Here is an 18,685-nt window from a genome sequence, read left to right as displayed (position 1 = left end):
ATTTTTTCAATCATGATGATTATTGACGCCCCTATTGTTTTAATCTTGATTAGTATCTTGTAAACAGATTTATATGATTCATTCATCGGTCAGCTGCTGTTATCTGAAATGAACGAAACGATACGAAGAGGGCAACTTTAAACCATTACTAACAGAAAGACAGCAAGGATCAAAGAGTAAAGTAAAAAAGATGAAATGACAAGCAACAGTTCAGAAAAAAACCACCACATAATAAAAAAACAAAGATTTAAAATGTAGTAACACCCATTATCTAGGATAAATATAAGTGCTCCTTTGTTTAAACTCGACAATAGTTACGCTGGTCAAACCAGAATATAAGTTGTGTGTGACGCGACTCTGTGTTTATACATCCCGCCATTGTGTTATTGTTCTATGAAATAGTTTTTGTATTGTTACATTTCATTTATGATAATACGCTTTGTCTATATGCCTTTTTGTGTTTATTTAATACAAATGACGTTGTTCTGTACTTAAACACCAGTCATTGTGTCCCAATGTTTGTTTACATATTTTTAGTGATGAAGATAATAACCCAATGTTGACTATTGTATCCCTATTTTGACATTTTTTCCTAGTATGTCTGTTTGTTTTGTTCACACATCGTTGTCAATATAATGAAATTGTATGCGGTTGTCTTATAAGTGAGAGGTTTAACTAGCTATAAAACCAGTTTAATCGTTTTAAGAAAAACCAGTTTAAGAAAAAGGCCTGTACCAATTCAGCAATATGACAGTTGTTGTCCTTATGGACTTTCCGTTATGAATTTTTTCTTGGAGTTCATTATATTTGGGATTTGACCTTTGTCGGTAGTAAAGACTGGATGTTGGCTACATGGTTATTGTCACATACTGCATGACAGTAAACACAAACCACTCTAATTATATACTGTAGTATATTTTCTAAACAAAGATCATAGTATTTACGTTTATCGTACCTATTTCAAAAATAAAGACTCATTTTTCTTGAATCTAAAAGTGAGAAATACATGTTTAAAGCGCAACACATTCGAATATTGTGTACGCTTATGCATAAGGCAACGTTCTTGGATCGTATGTACTGTATTAAAAAAATAGAAAACATATAAATCCAAGTCTGATTTATACAGTCAATGAATGGGCTGTCTAAAATTTTGTTTTGCCTCTTGATAAGCAAACATTTTAGTAACTTGAAGAAGTTTCGTATAACATTCTACAAACATGGTTATTAAACGCTGTTCATGAGGAGACTTTGTGCATTTTGATATCCACAAGATTAATGGAAGTCGCAGTGGAACACTAAAGAAATGGTTGTTTATTTGAATAAACTGTAAATCTCTATACTTGTTTGTAGAATAGCAGTACACAATCGGTCTAGTTCTTTGCGTATCTCTGCTAATTTTGAGGCATATTGCTAATTTAAGTGTATGATAATTTATTAAGATTATGGAATATTAGTGCTTATTGTATAATATACGTTGTAGCTTTTTTGAAAGATCTATAAATTTCCTAGTTCAATAGAGATGTTTAATCATTTATTAAAACCCTTTGTGAACTTCATACACACAACTTACTGTTAAAGTAACTGAAACTTATCTCGATCCTATACACAAATTGACGGTGACATTGTTTTTTTCCCAACAAACGTCATTTAGCAGCATCAAAATATTAGTCATGGTAATATTGTGTTAAAACAGTGACCATTTAAACATTTGTAGAGCAAAACTAAAATTATATATACAAGAAGATGTGGTATGAGTGTTAATGAGACAACTCACCATCCAAGTCACAATTTGTATAAAGTAAATCATTATAGGTCAAAGAACAGTTTTCAACACGGAGCATTGGCTCACACCGAACATCAAGCTATAAAGGGCCCTCCCTGAAAATGACTAGTGTAAAACCATACAAAATGGAAAACCAACATCTAACCTGTATAAAAAAAAAGAGAATCGAAAAATACTTTGAACCACATTATCAAATGAAAACTACTGAACATCATGTTCAATTGTTCACTTGTTAAAACTGTACGTTCTAAAAGAACATATCATTTAAAAACTAACAACATATGGCAAATGATGAATGAAATAATTTCAAGAAATTCTGAGAGAAACAAGTTCCAAATTCTTGAACTGCAAAACATTTTGTTTTAAAGAAACGAGAATTCGTTATAAATTCGTATAAATAAAAAATCCCTGCTTGTTAAGTTTCACAATACTAAATAAGTAGGGGAAATCTGGCTTAATAAGTCAAACTAGAAAGTTAATGTTAAAAGATCATGTCATGCAATACTAAATTGATTCACTTGGGAAATTCTTTTCGCATTTTACAATCATTAAATAATAAACAAGATTTTTCACACCTACTAGTCTGTCAAAATGTTGTTCTTGCTGTTTGATCGTGATAAATTTTGTAATGCTCTTATTTAAGTTCAAATACATTGCATTTCTTACTATGTCATTTTGTTCAGGGTGATTGTACCTTCATTTTAATTATATCATTTATAATCTCACTTACTTTCAATTTTTTTAAAAGAAAATGAACAGAAAACTCATTTAAGAAATGAAGTGAAAAAAATGTATTTTCTGTCTTGTTAATTTATTTAACTGCTATGACATTTTCATCTGAATACTCCCAGTGAGATATCCTTCAATTTACACTATTGCATTGTCTGATTAATACTTTAATTTTAACAAAATCACTTCAAAGACAGATGCAGAGGCAATTTATTGCTTTAAACGGAAATCAATTGAGCTTGACTGTAATTGAATGAACACTTTTATTTTATAACGCATTAATGTAATACTATTGAAACAGTATAAGTGGCCAATGAAATTAACTAATTTAATAAAGTGTTTTTGAGAAGAAAGTGATATATTTCAATTTTATCAGAATACTGATTGAAATGAAGGTTTTAGTGATTGTATTCCAATAAAGAAAATTTTACCAGAAGTATACAAACAAAAAAAAACAAGGAATACTTCAAACATGATTAAAACGAGCATTTGACTTACAACAATAAGAATCGGAAACGAAAAGCCGACAGATAAACAAAACAGCTGCCAAATACTTTAATAAAATAAACAAATATGCAAATTTCATGAACATCAATAATGAGGTAATTTAAAACGTATATGGGATCGTAAGCAAGATATGAAAACGTTATAACCATGCAGTATAATCATGTTAATGCGTATGCTTAAAAGCAGTCTTGTCTAATGCATGAATGTAAAATAAAAATATGGCTTCATACATCACCCCTACAATGTTATAATTATGTTGGCTCACTGCTACAGCTAATAAGGCACGTGGATATTGTTTTTAAATAACTTGAAGTTCAATTAATTTGTGTTTTTCAATTTTCAACATTTCAACATTATGTGTCGGTGCTTAATTATAATGCAAAAACTATATAATTCATTAGAAAATATTATCTCAACTAGTGCTTAATATAGCCCTTGTCTTCTTTTTTCCTTCGGTAAGTATTGCAAAAAATTGTCCTCATGATTTTTCTAAATGTTCACAAAGGTAAAAAGGTACAAACATTGACTGCGAGTGATTTTTCTTACACCTAAATATAAATAAATGATTTCAATAAATGATCTACAGGTGGCTGTACACTAAAAAGCATTGGTTGAAAAGTCTGAGATCGAACGAACATTATAACCTTGAGAAGTCATCGAGTAAACCCAACATTTAAGACGAAATCTTACTGTGTGTTTCATTTAAATTTGAATTTTTAAAAACCGTTCTACCATAGGAAAAGAATATTTAGCGATATTATGCCAAACAAGTTTAAGGTTCTCATTGCTGTTCAACTTCCTGCTTAACTTGGCTTTCTTAACGGTTTTAGTCGAGCATCACTTGGGAGTTTTTTTGGAGACGTACAAAATGTGAAGCATGATATATATGATGAGTTTATCTAAATAAATAACACAATTAGTTGCTCCACATGACATTCTTTGGAATCCTAATCAAGTTTATTGTCACTTGCACTAGTAGGTATTGCTATATATGTTTGTTCCTTTTTTAAATCATCGTGTCAATATTTTGACCTTTAAGAGGCTTCTGATTTAAACTATAATTGTTTTAATCAGAGTTTATGTGTTGTGATCTTTAATAATCACTTAATATAATAGGATATTAAATAGAAAGATGTTCTTCTTAAGGATGGTCAGAATATTAAAACATGTAAAGACAGACGCACCCAATATTCATTGATATATTGTTGGAATGAATTATACACTAAAAGGTTACTTGACACGTTTGCGAAAGAAAGATATTTAAATCTATATAATCAGCATTTGTCATGTATCGGTAAAGCACTTATCCCAAAAGTATTTTGAATTCATCTTTTTTTTTGTATTACGAAAAGGTCACATAGTTATTCTTAAACTAAATAATACTTATAGAGTAAAAATCTTTTTAACAAGATGATATTCTGGGAGTTATTAAGTCATAAAATTGGACATTAAAAAAAAGAAGCATAACAGTGCCAGGACGGACAAGTGAACACTAGAAAGTATATCATTTTTTGAAGTTATTACTGATCAACTATCGTAAAATAAAAAAAAATAAAAAACATCTGTTAAACTGCTCCATAAAATATCTATCAAAGGTACCAGAATTATAGTTTAATACGCCAGACGCGCGTTTTTTCTTCATGAGACTCATCAAAGACGCTAAGATCTAAATAGTTATAAAGCTAAACAAGTACAAAGTTGAAGAGCATTGATGACTCAAAATATACATACAAATACATAATGTTAATTTTTTTGTTTTTTTATCTGAAAGTTAGTGAAAAAAACACAAGTCAAGTACAAAAGAAAGACAACAAACTTATAAATATAAGTTCCATATACATTGACACCATATCTGTCGTCTGAATAATCATTTATTGCTATGCTTGTATCATTCGTCAAATAATTCCAGTCAGAGACAATAGTAAACAGATATCAAAGCCAGAAACAGAAGAAATCCGGAAATAAGTCAGAATGGCTTAACATTGTACCAGAAAATAAGAAAATTATGACTACGATAAAATTTGACAGCAAAATGGACATAAAAAATTACATTTTTAATGAAATAGAGATTTAAAGTGTTACACTAAGTTGAAAAATTGCCACGGTGAAACATTCAATTGTATGTAACTACACATACTAGTAATAGGTTAAGTGTAATTAACGGATTCGTCTTTATTCCTAGTTGTCAGTTGTCTATCAAATCAGCATTACTATAAAAAAGATCTTAATATGTTTTGCATGCATTTAGCCTCATAACAAAACTAGTACAAATGAAGTTGTCTGGCAATTCAGTGTGCACTCTTAGTATCCATTAGACTACAAACATTGCTAAGTCATAGTAAAACTACAAATTGAATACTTTTAAAATAAAAAAGTAACTGCATAAAAACTAATTTACTAATTATCACCAAAAGACACTCTTCGGTCAATAACAAGACTCATAGATACCAGGCTGATAATTTTGTTCCGCAGATGTGCCATTCTCCTACTAAAGACATATCAAAGAAGCTCGAATCATAACAGTTGTAAGCAAAAACGTATTCAGATGAAGAGCATTGAGGACGAAACTTTCGAAGCCGTTTTGCAGGTAATGCTTTTTTAACAGATAAATCAGTTCAACTGGACTAGTTAAACCGTACTTTGGGGCGGGGGTATCATTGATACTTGAAAACAAATAGAAAAATGGCAATGGCAATAACAAGTAAAGATTTGATAATTGATGGACAGATAACTCAGAAACATTTTGCGAAATGCAGTTACAGTGATCAAATCCAGGGTACACAATCCTTACAACTTACAAACAATAAGTTGGAAAGTATTGCATTATTATCGAGATTATTATCTGAATTTAAAACAACATAGCAGACATGAACCTTATTTCCAATTTGACAAAAATCCTGTTCCCCGAACAATGTATTTTCATCAATTTGTTTTTTCAGAATTGTTTAATTGGTGTTTTCCTCAAATTGTAAGCTGTATTTTTAGGTTTGATGATTTTTTAAAACAATTGTGAACACCATAAAGTCTAATCTGTAGAAGATAATATAATCAATAACATTAAAATACCTTGTTTTGAAAATGGTACCCTCGATGACGTACCTGATTGTAAGCATTTCATTTATAAGCAAAGCGTCACGTTCCATATCTGTTTCCGTGCAGACATTATGTTGATTTCACGATTTTTCAGAAAATAACTGCATGTATGAAGTTTGAAGTAAAATATCTGACCAATACACGCAATACTCACTGATGGTCAATTATCTTTATGACAATATGAAGGAAACAAAAGTATAACCTTCCGTTTGCTTAATGGTAGTTTTTATAACGTAAAAAACGAATGATTTATCTTAACGTGTATGGTGCGTCGCACATATCATCATGATCCGACACAGTCATGCATTTCAAAAGTGACTAGTATCGATATTAATCAATAAAATAGAAAGGGTTTGGTCACCAATTGTTTAACGGAAGAAGAGGGTAATAATGAAGTACACCAAAGTTCATAAAAAAACATAATATCATTAACCTTTTTAACCATTTGTATGTCCCACCTAGGTGAATTATTTTTTTCCATCTGTTCCTCTTCGTGTTAAAGTATTTAGTCAGGGTAGTTTTTGACCCTTACATCTTATCAGATGATTTGTTACGGTTGTAGGAAGATAGCATGAATATATATAAAATATGACACAAAAATTTAATCTGTGATGTGTGTTGCTTTCAAAGCATAAGATAAAGCGAGAATTATATCTGCAATGGCGGATTAAATTTAAAGTTAAAAAAACAGCGATGGAAAGGCAAATATTATGAATTATCAGGTGAGGATTGATTGTCTTGATAAAAACTCGTGCTCACAACACGTTGTTCAAGACAAATCTTTTCTCGAAACAAAAAAATTGTAGCATTAGGGTTACTGTTTGACTAATTAACTCTTATCTATGCAAATGCATAATTTAAATGCTTTCATTTGTCTTGTGAAACACAAATATACTTAAGAAATAATTCTTTCATGCCATGTTCTATGCTAGTTTTAACATTGGTAGGCCTTATATTTGTCAATGTCTTTAAATGTTTTCGAGATGTAGACTGTTGACCAATATAATGCCTACCCATTTTAAAGTTAGCATAGATCATGACATGAAAGAATTATTACGATTCTTATAGAAAAAAAATAGAACATTTATATTTCGATTCGCACTTATAATACGCATTCAAAGCGCATTTATTTTGATTTTACAAAACACGTTATAGAAAATAAATCATTTCATGATGAACAAATGAAAAGATACACAAGAACTTACTTTTAGAATGATTTGATTTCATTTCATAGCTAGCAGCACCAAAACAAATGTCCATTTTTATTTTCGGCGTTGTTTAAATCACAACTGACGTTGCGATTTCAGTTGTGACGTAAATCAAGTTCATAGTGCGTTCTTCTTTTGCCTTAAAATCAAAGCAATGTTAATTCCAATAATTTGTTTATCGGAATTAGAACATGGCTTTGTTTTCAAAGACAAAAAAACGAACGTCCTATTAGAATTTATATGATATTATATATCAATCTGTAGAAGATTGCAAGAATCAACATATATGCCTCAGGAAAACAAATAAATGGTAGATACCAACATAATGGGGTCATAGACTTTTAGAGAGTAGGTAGAATTACACATGTAATCGTGTGATAGTAATTATAACAATAATGAGCTTCAGTAAAACATACAAAGAGGTGGCATTATTAAAGGATGGGTTAAGATCCTGTAAATCGCATATCTTTGCATTATAGTGTAGTTATTTTAGTCAGAATATGATATTTACTATAGAATAAAAATGTAAAAGTACATGCTTTTGTGCAATCTTCAGTCAGTCGGTATTAATATCGCCATTGCAATCTGTTTGACATTGTGGACAATAATTAATTTTCTGATCAAGAGATTGGAAAGTCTTCTGATAGTGTATTGCTCTAAGGGTTATTCACTTCATGACTAAATTTAAAAAAATACATTCAACCCAGAATTTCACCACTTTATTTATTAAGACATTCATTTACAATACAAACCCAAAATAGTAGCTCATATACATGATGAAGAACTAGGGCATTTGTTATCTATGAAGCAAACAGCAGTGTTTGAAATATAATGCATACATTTGCACGCATGCAACCCATACGGACGAGTTTGTATTTACCAAAGTTAAATATGTACGGTGATACCATTACTTTATACATTCAAGACCTTCATTCATATCTTACTTAATTAAATAAAATGAGCTGTTCAGAATATTATGGAAAAAGCTAATGTAACTCGAGTATAGGAAAATATTTTAAGGTTTCACTATGTTATTCAAATAGCTCACATCGCTTGTCATTGTGCAAAACATTATTCAGTTGAGTATGAAACAAAGGTTACTATAAACATTGATCTTCCTACACGTTGTGTGTATATTACTACTTAAGGTTAACTGTACATGGATGATGACGATTCTTAAAATGCATTTAGCATGCCCACTTAAATTGATGTCATACTTTTATAGAATACGCATTAAGTTGGCACAACTGCATAATGACTTCAATACTAGTCGCTTGGTATAGATATTCCTAACGTGCAATGTATATATTCAATTTCAAAAACTATTTGCTTTAAGGGTACCTCATATAGATTATTCCGCAAATACTATGGTAGAACGAAAGCTTTTTTCATGTTTAATGTGTGACCTTTCAAGCGATATTCTTTAAATCCTGAATATGCATGTCTAGCAGCTCATATAATCTTTATTATTTGTATTCAGAGTCCTTAATTGATGTTGATTTGTCGAAATATAATTGAGATATTAGTGGAGTTAAAACCACCACTTTCTTGACCTCGCATCCTCCAATCAAACGAGTTTGTTCGTTTTCTTATTGCAGGCTACCAATGTTAAATTTCATGTGGAGTGTCTATAAACTCATTTGTTCTTATAATTAGAATGAATCATGAATGAACTGGCCGGTGACAAATGATTTGACTACTATCTCTATTGTAACAATACCAGAGTTCATCCAGAAAAAAAAAACAGGACAAAGAATGTTTTTCAAACCAAAATTTAGCAGGAATATTTTTGCTGACATTTGTTTGTCTTTTTACTATTTTAATTGCATTGTCACGTTATCTGTCGATGTAAAGCAACATCTGATCCGATTTCTTTCGATTCATTTACACATTTTATTCTAGTTACTGATTATAAGAAAAGTACAATTTTTCTTGTTTGTCTGTATGTACATTTTTATTATTATGTTTGTATTCGATTGTAAATAATTAGACCTTTTAGCATAAATACCCAGAGAAAACAATCGGTTTCATATCATATTCTAATCAAATATACATCATATATCAATGGTTAATTATATTCGAATAACGTCATCTATATTTGTCAAAAGAAACAGAGTATTTACATATTAAAGAGTTCATTAGAGGTGCTTCTAGAAATACCGTCGGCAGGTGATTTGAAAGGGGAAGTAATCCATATTTCAGGTGTAGCGGTTGGAAAGTATATTTTGCGTCATGATTGATAGAGTTTGTATCGTGTGCACAATTATAGTAGTAATAAATGTATTTTCTTTCTTCATATTTTACAGTATTAGGTAAACAACTTCACTACTGTTGATAAAATGAGTCATAAATACAAATACAATCTGTGTATTATACGTCAACAATAGGTAAATGTCTATGCAGACTATGTCTTTCAGCAAAAAAAGTAGAAGCAAATGAACTTTTGTTGTTGATAAATGAAAATTACTAAAATATTTGGATATGAGCGTCACTGATGAGTCTTATGTAGACGAAACGCGCGTCTGGCGTACAAAATTATAATCCTGGTACCTTTGATAACTAAAGATACCAGGCTTTTAACTTATGATAAAAAAAAATGTATGCCTCACAATATTGAGCAATTTATATTGTAAATTTAAATATAGATAATGCAATCGCATTAATTTTCCCCTGAAGAAAAATTACATTGATTGAGTAGATAAAAGAGAGAAAAACATCCAAAATGGTGTCAATTTTTTATAAGCTTTGTTTCACACATTAACTGTCAATTTCTCCACCAATTATTGATTGGTCATCTTTAATTTATTCAGTGTTCAAAGTTCTGTTATTTCTATTTCGCCTGGTTAGATCGTATTACACAAAATTTATGTCCCATTAGGTTGTCCAAGGTTATTGTTTAAGATAGTTGATACAAGATTCATGGGTAATCAAGCAACAAACTGGGATACAATTATTTTAGTATAGTGTATAAAATATTCACTTCTGATTCATGATGGTGTAAGTTTTTATAATCAAATATGTTGATTGCAGTGCAAACATATACCTCTAAAATTCAAACAAATCAGCCAATCAACCAAGCAAGTACTGTAAATATGCTAACATAATGCCTTCAAAATTCTAATATCACAACCCAATAATTGTATTTATATAACTTGACATGTTTTAAAAAAAAAAAAATTGTTTGTCCTTTTCTGATAAAGGTGATATGTTACGTGTTTCCCAAGAAATGTAAAAAAATCTTTCAAAGTCAGGTTTAAATATTGTTTCTGAATGATGTAATTAGTGCTTTGGCTCTGATAAGAGAAATATGTTTTTGTTTGTTGATATATATGCGGGTCATTTGAACCTATTTTACCGCACGAGAAGCTAATTTTTACCCGGAAAATGTAAGTGTAATTACGCACGATACCCGTGCACACATATTTAAATTTCTTTTTCTCAAAGATTTTCACAGGAACTTCTTTCTTACTTAATCAAACTTATCTATGCGATGTTGTTTTCCCTGATTTCAATTCTTAGAAGACATTAAATATTGTCAAATAGCAAATATTCAATAGGTAAGATATTGTAATTCAGTTCTTGTTTATCTGTGTCCTGACTATCGCTCCCAGACTTTAGACACATAATCAAAAACACATTGATCAATTCTTCTTTTTGATTTTATTGTTTGTTAAAGAATGTATATTTTGAAGAGTGAAAATCACGTTTGAAGTTGTTTCAGTGTGTAAGACCGACTTTTGACCTAAGTCCTTTTATAAGATTGTTTGCTCCGTTTACACATATGGAGCAGAATCTTCTTAGCCTTCCTAAACAACTGTGATCACTCTGGTTGAAGATTGCTTTAGTGTTTCTAAGTCTTAAGATGTCTATGTTGTGTTTTACTTACTGTTGTTTGTCTTTGTCTCGTTTTTTCGTTTCGCTATGATATTTTGTCATCGACTTATGAGTTTGAATACTACTTTTGTATCTACTGCTTCTCTTTATATATGACGTACGAATTGCTGTTGCATAATGGTTTAAGTAAGTAGATAACAACACACGAAACATTTCAGTCGGGATCATATGTAGTTTTTTTTTGTTGTAGTTTTCGATTAGACTATAATTCGCAGTATTTCATTAGGTATCACTCCAACAACTAAATTGCTTAATATTTATTTTTGGATGCAGTAAGGTTGTTGTAGGACCAATCAATGATTTCTAAATATCTATTCAAATCTGTTTTAAGTAAAGACTAATAAAACACCATTGTCACGTGTCAGGAGGAGGGAGAGAAAAGGAAAATTAAAAATCGGAAGTATTAATTTACTAAAATCTTAAAGTTTTCTGTTATCTTATTAAATTTTTAAATCTTTTTGGTAAGAGAATATATACATTTCATTATGGTTTAACAATATAAAAAACATATTTCAACAGAATTACATATAATTAGTTTAAGAATTAAGTTGAATGCTTGTTTTGTAATAGATACAGTTACAGGGTTAAAACGATACGGCATATAACCATCAACAAACGAATGTTCTTCTTAAAACTAGTGACATGTTTTTCATACCAAGGTCTTTGATAGTTTTTTTATAGATTATTTAAGATGAAATTCTTAAACATTTTTTATGAGTTTGATAACTTTGAAATCGATTAATAATTTCATTAGAAAAATTATATATACATTATTGGTTGTATCAAGATGTTAAATAGAAATATATGAATATGGAATATATTTATGAAATACATTTACTTACTTTGTGAAAATGAAACAGGTTGTTCCTTTACTCCTTATAATGAAATCAAGCCCATATCGTTATTGCATTCATCTATGAATCGTTAGTTTCTATCAACTTTACAACTAGTTCTCAATTAGTTCCAACAAAGACTTACTAATAGTGTCAGTGTGTAAGCATTTACTAGACGGTGTTAATTAATTGCTCTTTAAGATTTCAAGAGGACAAAATCTAGGTCTGTCTAGACTAGAAGAAAAAAGAGCTATCCTTCTTTTACTTAACAGTTTTATATAGAAAACTGATTACTAGTAACGTATTAATAGTCCTATTTTAGGAATAAAACAATAACAAAATAGATTCCCAGGATGTAGGATTCAATTGTCTTGTCATAAAATCTCGCAAATTCATGAAAATGTTGTTAAATATTATTGATATAGCCATTAAATAGCATGACCAATACCCAAGATCATTAGGTGTGTAGAGTAACCAATGAAAACACAGCTTACTCGGAATAATTTGACAGCTACTGTGATATTGTTAACAACATCCTTGTACCTGTCGTGTTTTGTTTATTATATCGAAATATAATATGTTGCACTAAATTGATACAATAAAATTCTGCACTCTAAGATTCAACGGAATTGTATACAGCTGACATTAAACATATATTGAATATATGATGAGTATCCACACCTATATTTTATGGTTAATTTATCATAACAGACATAAAGCCATCATAGGTGGGAAGAAGGTGATGGTTAACTAAAGTGGTGCAAGTCAAAACTGTTGCAATGCATACTTGTAGCATAATTATTTTGGGAACGCTTTTTGTTAAGTTACTTATATGTAAGTAAATGTTACACTGCGTTGTACGGTGACTGAGCATGCTTCTTTGAGAAAGCAATAGTAACTATGATAATTTCATTTTTGTACAAAATGGTGATCTATAAAGCGTTGTCACATTTTGGTCTGATTGGGGCGTTTGTATAAATGCATATGCAATGCTTTAAAGCAAGTTTAAGTTTACGATACTATATTTGAAGACCTTTTCTCAAAGATCACGTGATTACAACAACATTAGTTGATGGGTTGTTATTTAACTGCGTAGAGTTTAGTCGTCGGTCTGATAAGGGTTGATGACTCAAAGATATCTGCTTACAATGTGGTAAGAAATGGAAATAGATGTTAATAAAGTTGGAGATTTGCCACGCTTTAAAGGGTTCATACCATTCGCAAAATGTGTGTAAAGAAATGCCTTTGCATCACTAGGAAAATAACAATTGATCACTAATGAATTAAAAGGTAATCATTTTGAGAGATTGGTCTTGGAATTTATAAAGACATTGTTCTTTATACATTAAAGTTCGATACAGACATTTGTTATTTTCTATTTTAGAGATAGACAACAAAAATTGATCCTACATTATCCGATGGTTTCCGTATTGATGTCATTCAAATACTCGCGTAAACAATACAACGTTTCTATATTAAATGACGAAAATATCGATGAATAAAAAAGTGTTTTACCATGCTTTCCAGTAGAAAGACTTCGATAATCCGTTTATGGTACTGTTTTACTTGAACTTACATGTTTTCAAAGTTTGCAAACAAATGTTATGCCGTATAAATACGCATCAAGCTAGTTTACCATAATGAAAATATCCATAACAATATTTCGTCAAATCTTTAAAACATTAACCTTTATTATATTATATAATTGTTCAAGGTTAAATTTAAAAAAAAAAGTTATTTTCTGAAACAATAATTCTATTGAACCAAAACATGATGAAAAAAATGTTAATAGATAGCTTAGATTTGTTTTTTGTTTGTTTGTTTTTTTTGGGGGGGAATTCTTAATATTTCTTGCACAAATTAGTTTACGTGCGTGAGGCTATATTCTGGGTTTAAAGTTAATCTGGTTGTGTAATACATGTACTTGTCAATATCCGAATAAGTATTAAATGTAAACTTAAAACTGTTCACAGAATTAGCGGAAGTACTTAGAATTGTCAAAATTCCTTTTTGTACATTCAGCAGAGTGTATTACGAACCCTAGACTTTTAACAATATATACATGAACCAAATGAATATTGGATTTTGTAAAAAAACAACAACAGTATACGATTGTTTTAAAATTAAACATATATATTAGGAACCTTTATTTGACATAATGAAAAGAGATAAGTGAAAAAATCACTATATCTATCTTAGAACAGAAGTTAATACTTATTGTTTACCATTCGGTTTAAATGCATTTTATATTTTATATGTTCCTCCTGTTATAAACGGTTTAGTCATAATAAACATGTAAAATATAACTACATGTAGCCTATCCATTTTCTTCGGTTAATTCGTTGAAATTTAAAATATATATTATTATTGTGCACTCACTTAGTTTTTCTGTTGTTATACCTTATTCTGTATAGTTGAATATATGCTATGCATGCACAGTTATATAATTTATATTCTCAATCTGAGCTAAAAAAAAAAAATAAACTACTTTTTTCATGTTTGTATAAAATAGTGATTTTAATGTCAGAAAAAAAGAAACTTTATTTTACGTAACTTATGACGTGTTATGAAACTAAAATTAAGATATCAAATTATAAAGTCTCGTTTTACTTAAGATTTTGAATTGCCATGTGATATCTCTCAGAACTTTTTTTACAAATCCTTACAAAATAAGTTCCAACAATCCCGGGAAGTCAGTTAACATCATTTCCCTCTTTTCTTTAATGTTACAGTATAATCGGGGGATTTTGTTTAAGTGAAATATTAAAATGTATAACAACAAAAATACCGATAATCAAAACGGAAAGTCTTTTATCAGAAGGCAAAATCAAAAGCCTAAACACATCAAACGAACAGAAAACAACAATTTATATGTTATATATCATTATACCGTAATTACAGAGACACATAATTGCCCAATTATTTATTTTTCTTATTTTTTTTATTTTTTTTTATATATGAGTAACATACCAATTTAGTTGTGGATCTCAATACAAGCGAGCATTGAAGTTAGGTAGAAATTATCATATGTATGAATCTGCCAAAAAATACTATTAAATTTTATTGGATGGTGATAGAACATATCGAAATTGTATATATACAAGTAATGTACTGCTTAAAGATGTCCATGAAGTAAACAGTGACAAGTTTAGATTTAAGTTAACATTACTTCTGTATTCTTTTGCCAAATAAAAATTGTAAACAAAACACTTCAAATGAAGATTAATAAATTATAAAAGTGACACTAAACATAATATTAGTATACCATTACAGAACACCCAAAAAGTAAAATGTCGTAAACACAAATGCAACTCTGTTTCACTATTATCAAACTTGACTCTTCAGATTGTTTTTGGTGACTTTCTTAACATATAGACTTGAGTTACAATACGTTGATGAAGTTGGGTGACATTGCAAATCATACTCTGACAATACTTTGTAAATGTATACTCAAAATTCCTAATATTATTATAGGGATAATATATTTTATCAACTTCATTGTTATTAAACGTGTAAAAATATAATCTAACAAATAAAAGTGAATGTGATCAGCGTTTCGTAAAATGTATAACAAGGAACAGTTTCTATCTTCGTAGATTAGCAATGTCCTTTTTGATGCGCAAACAAATGACAATTAGTGTGAATATGTTAACTATTTTCTAATACTGCAGTAAAAAATCAAGCAGCACTAAATTATCAAAATTCAAAATTCATTCACAATAGGCCACATTCTCAAAAAAATATATTTATTAATGTTATTTATGACATTAACGGTACCAATTTATCTGCACCAGATGCGCTTTTCGGCAATAAATGCTTCTTATGTCATGTCCGAGGCCAAAATATTTAAAAATATAAATCTTAATAAAAAAACCAACAAGAGCTAGAAACAAAGAAAAAAAGGACAACAGAAATGAAACCAAAGCCGGGCAAGCCTTGCATAAGGGAGATATATTTCTTAGTTTAAACATATTTATTTATAGTGGATTGGGAAACAAGTTTTGCAACTTATAATAATCCCTTTCCACTTTGCGGATATATTCCTTGATTTTAACAATTTTCAAACGTTTGTAATACCAAATTTTAATAACACAATATCCATATTTTCATTACTTAATAGGTGTTAATACAGAATTATCGACCGACAATGGGTGATTTGTTCGAATATTATAATATCTTATACATACCCGTATCATGTTAGTATCCATTTGACAAATTCCTAATAATTATCTGTTTTTCAATGTAATATTTGTAGTTATTAACTTTCACCATGTTACAATGTTTCTCAATTAATATCAATTGACTCTACCCCCAAATTGATACTCCCCCGCTTACGTGGATATAGTAATACCAAAAATACAGTCTATGACAAAGTCACGGCAAAAACTTTATTTTAATAAAAGTTAAATGCCATGCTAAAATATTTATCAGAAATGTACTATCCCGATTGTGTCACAACCAGTTTAATCAGCCAGTAGGGAATGAATTATCACCACTGGGGCTGGCGTTACTGTATTTTTTGCCCTTCGGTTCATCTCTTGATTAATTAGATCAGTCGATATGAATGTTTTAGGTAATGAGACATTTTATTGGAAGGTGATAATTAGTATATGAGTGTGATAATAATTGGTTTCATAGGATATTGTGTATATGAAGTTGTTTTAGACAAAATTAAACCACAATAATATGGTATTGGACATTTGAAGGCTAATTGGGTATGATAAGTATCGTGTAGATTAGAAAACTGTCGTTAGCTCGTATAAAATTAATAAGAGTGCATGACAATTGACTTCAGGGTTCCAAAGTCTACTTGATTATATCGGACCACATTTACAGGAAATTCTGTGCATCGTCATGAAACAGGGTTAAAATTTAATACAATGACAGACACTTCACTTTATACTTTTTTCTTTGATTTATTTAGAAATTAAATGTTTTATTGTATATGCTGATTTCTCAAGTTTTAAGATTCAGATTAAATTTTGAAATACATTGAAAAGTAATAAAGGCATAAAGAAAATATAACAACTTTTACGCTATGCACAAATTGAATTTTGGATCCAAGTTATTATCACATTGGACAATTATATCTGTGTATGTTGCTGACATAGGTTTGTCAATATAATGAACTGTTAACAATTATCATACAAGTGGTAGGTTTAGCTAATTATCAAACAAGATTTAACCCACCATTTGCTTCGGAATATTACTGTACATGTAATAAGTCAGGAAGATGACATTTATTTTCCTTTCCTTTCCATTGGTTGAAATATTAGAGCGTTTTAATTTGTCAAGTGTTATAGACTTTTCAATTTTAAATTTATCTCACGAATAAAATGAATTTTATTTATAATTCAAATAGTATACACTTGATCATGGAAACATTTAGAAAGATAGTTTACTTCGTAAGCTTGTAATGCTTATGCATCGGTATTTTCTAATGTTAATTTTATGACTTGTAATTACTTTTGATAAAAGGCAGATATAATATGACCAACCAGAGATCAAAGGACGATGTACATTGTAGTAAAACAACTAAAGGAAACCGACCAGCCTTCGACATAATAATCCATCAATTCCGGTAAATTGCATATGTGAAAATATTCAAAAGAAAAAAAAAAGACCCGATGTATGCAAAAAAACAAACTTCCACACAAGCAATACAACATTAAGCGACAACCATTGAATTACAAGTTCCGGACTTCGGACATGCACAAAAAAAGGATATATTGTTAAAATACTTTTGAGCGCTCAACGATCCCCTTACCTGGGACAGTGGATTTTAGCACATACCATTAACAAAAACAGATAAGAACGATTCGACTCTTAAAATTGGCACTTAAAACGTATATGCAGCTGTGGCAAAAAAACCAAACAAACAAAAAACAACACAAAGTTACGATTTATGATTTGCCTTCTGTTTTAATTCAAGCGCCACTGATGAATCTTGTTTAGACGTAACGAGTGACATGCTTGTATTCTTGATGTTTTTTTGTATATATCCGCTGGGTTTTAATAAATTTTCAGAAATTTTTTATTCAAAAGAGAACTAAGAACGAAGGTAAAAGTTTTTATCATTTTGTGACATGGAAATCCCGAATATGATCATTAACTTTTTATACAAATATAACGTTAAATGATATTAAAAACACCTATTATATACCAAATTGGGTATGCATACTGAACGATTAAGGATGTATGCAATTTATAAAGTATTATTTAATTCTTTGTAATATCAAAGAGTAAAATCACAAAAAAATCAGAAACGGAAAGTCCCTGATCAAATGACAAAATAAAAAAGCTCAAACATTTCAAACAAATGGACAACAAGTGTCATATTCCTGACTTGGAACAGTCATTTTCTTATGTAGAAAATGGTGGATTAAAAAAGAAATAGAAACAAATCAAATGGAATATCAAATCTAATCTCGACAGGATCAAAGTATGTTTATACATAGTATCTTCTAGCAATTAATGTCAGCCTTATGATTGTAATGAGTAGAACTAAAAGTAAACTATATTCTTAAAATACTTTTTTGTTTCCTATCTGGAATTAATGAATAAGAATTCCTTCTAACGCGTAGGCTAAATATCAGATGAAGTATGCATGAGTTCCGTGTATACATTTGGTACAATCT

At 29.7% G+C, this 18,685-nt stretch overlaps 1 protein-coding gene across 2 annotated transcripts in view; it reads right to left on the bottom strand.

Annotated features, from left to right (window-relative positions):
* Positions 1 to 18,685, bottom strand: part of LOC143064358 (uncharacterized) — a 47,990-nt gene that overhangs the window by 27,193 nt on the left and 2,112 nt on the right. The window contains exon 1 of one of the 2 annotated variants that reach the window (XM_076237125.1): positions 16,235 to 16,531. The exons of the other annotated variant lie outside the window; for it this stretch is intronic. Within the exon in view, the coding sequence (XP_076093240.1) occupies positions 16,235 to 16,255 (21 nt within the window). The 5' untranslated portion in view covers positions 16,256 to 16,531. Of the gene's footprint in view, positions 1 to 16,234; positions 16,532 to 18,685 lie in introns of those variants that run through there. 2 annotated transcript variants of the gene reach the window in all.

The sequence above is a fragment of the Mytilus galloprovincialis genome, chromosome 2 (genome assembly GCF_965363235.1).
Source record: "Mytilus galloprovincialis chromosome 2, xbMytGall1.hap1.1, whole genome shotgun sequence".
Taxonomy (NCBI): Eukaryota; Metazoa; Mollusca; class Bivalvia; order Mytilida; family Mytilidae; genus Mytilus; species Mytilus galloprovincialis.
This window is presented reverse-complemented; position numbering and strand designations above follow the sequence as displayed.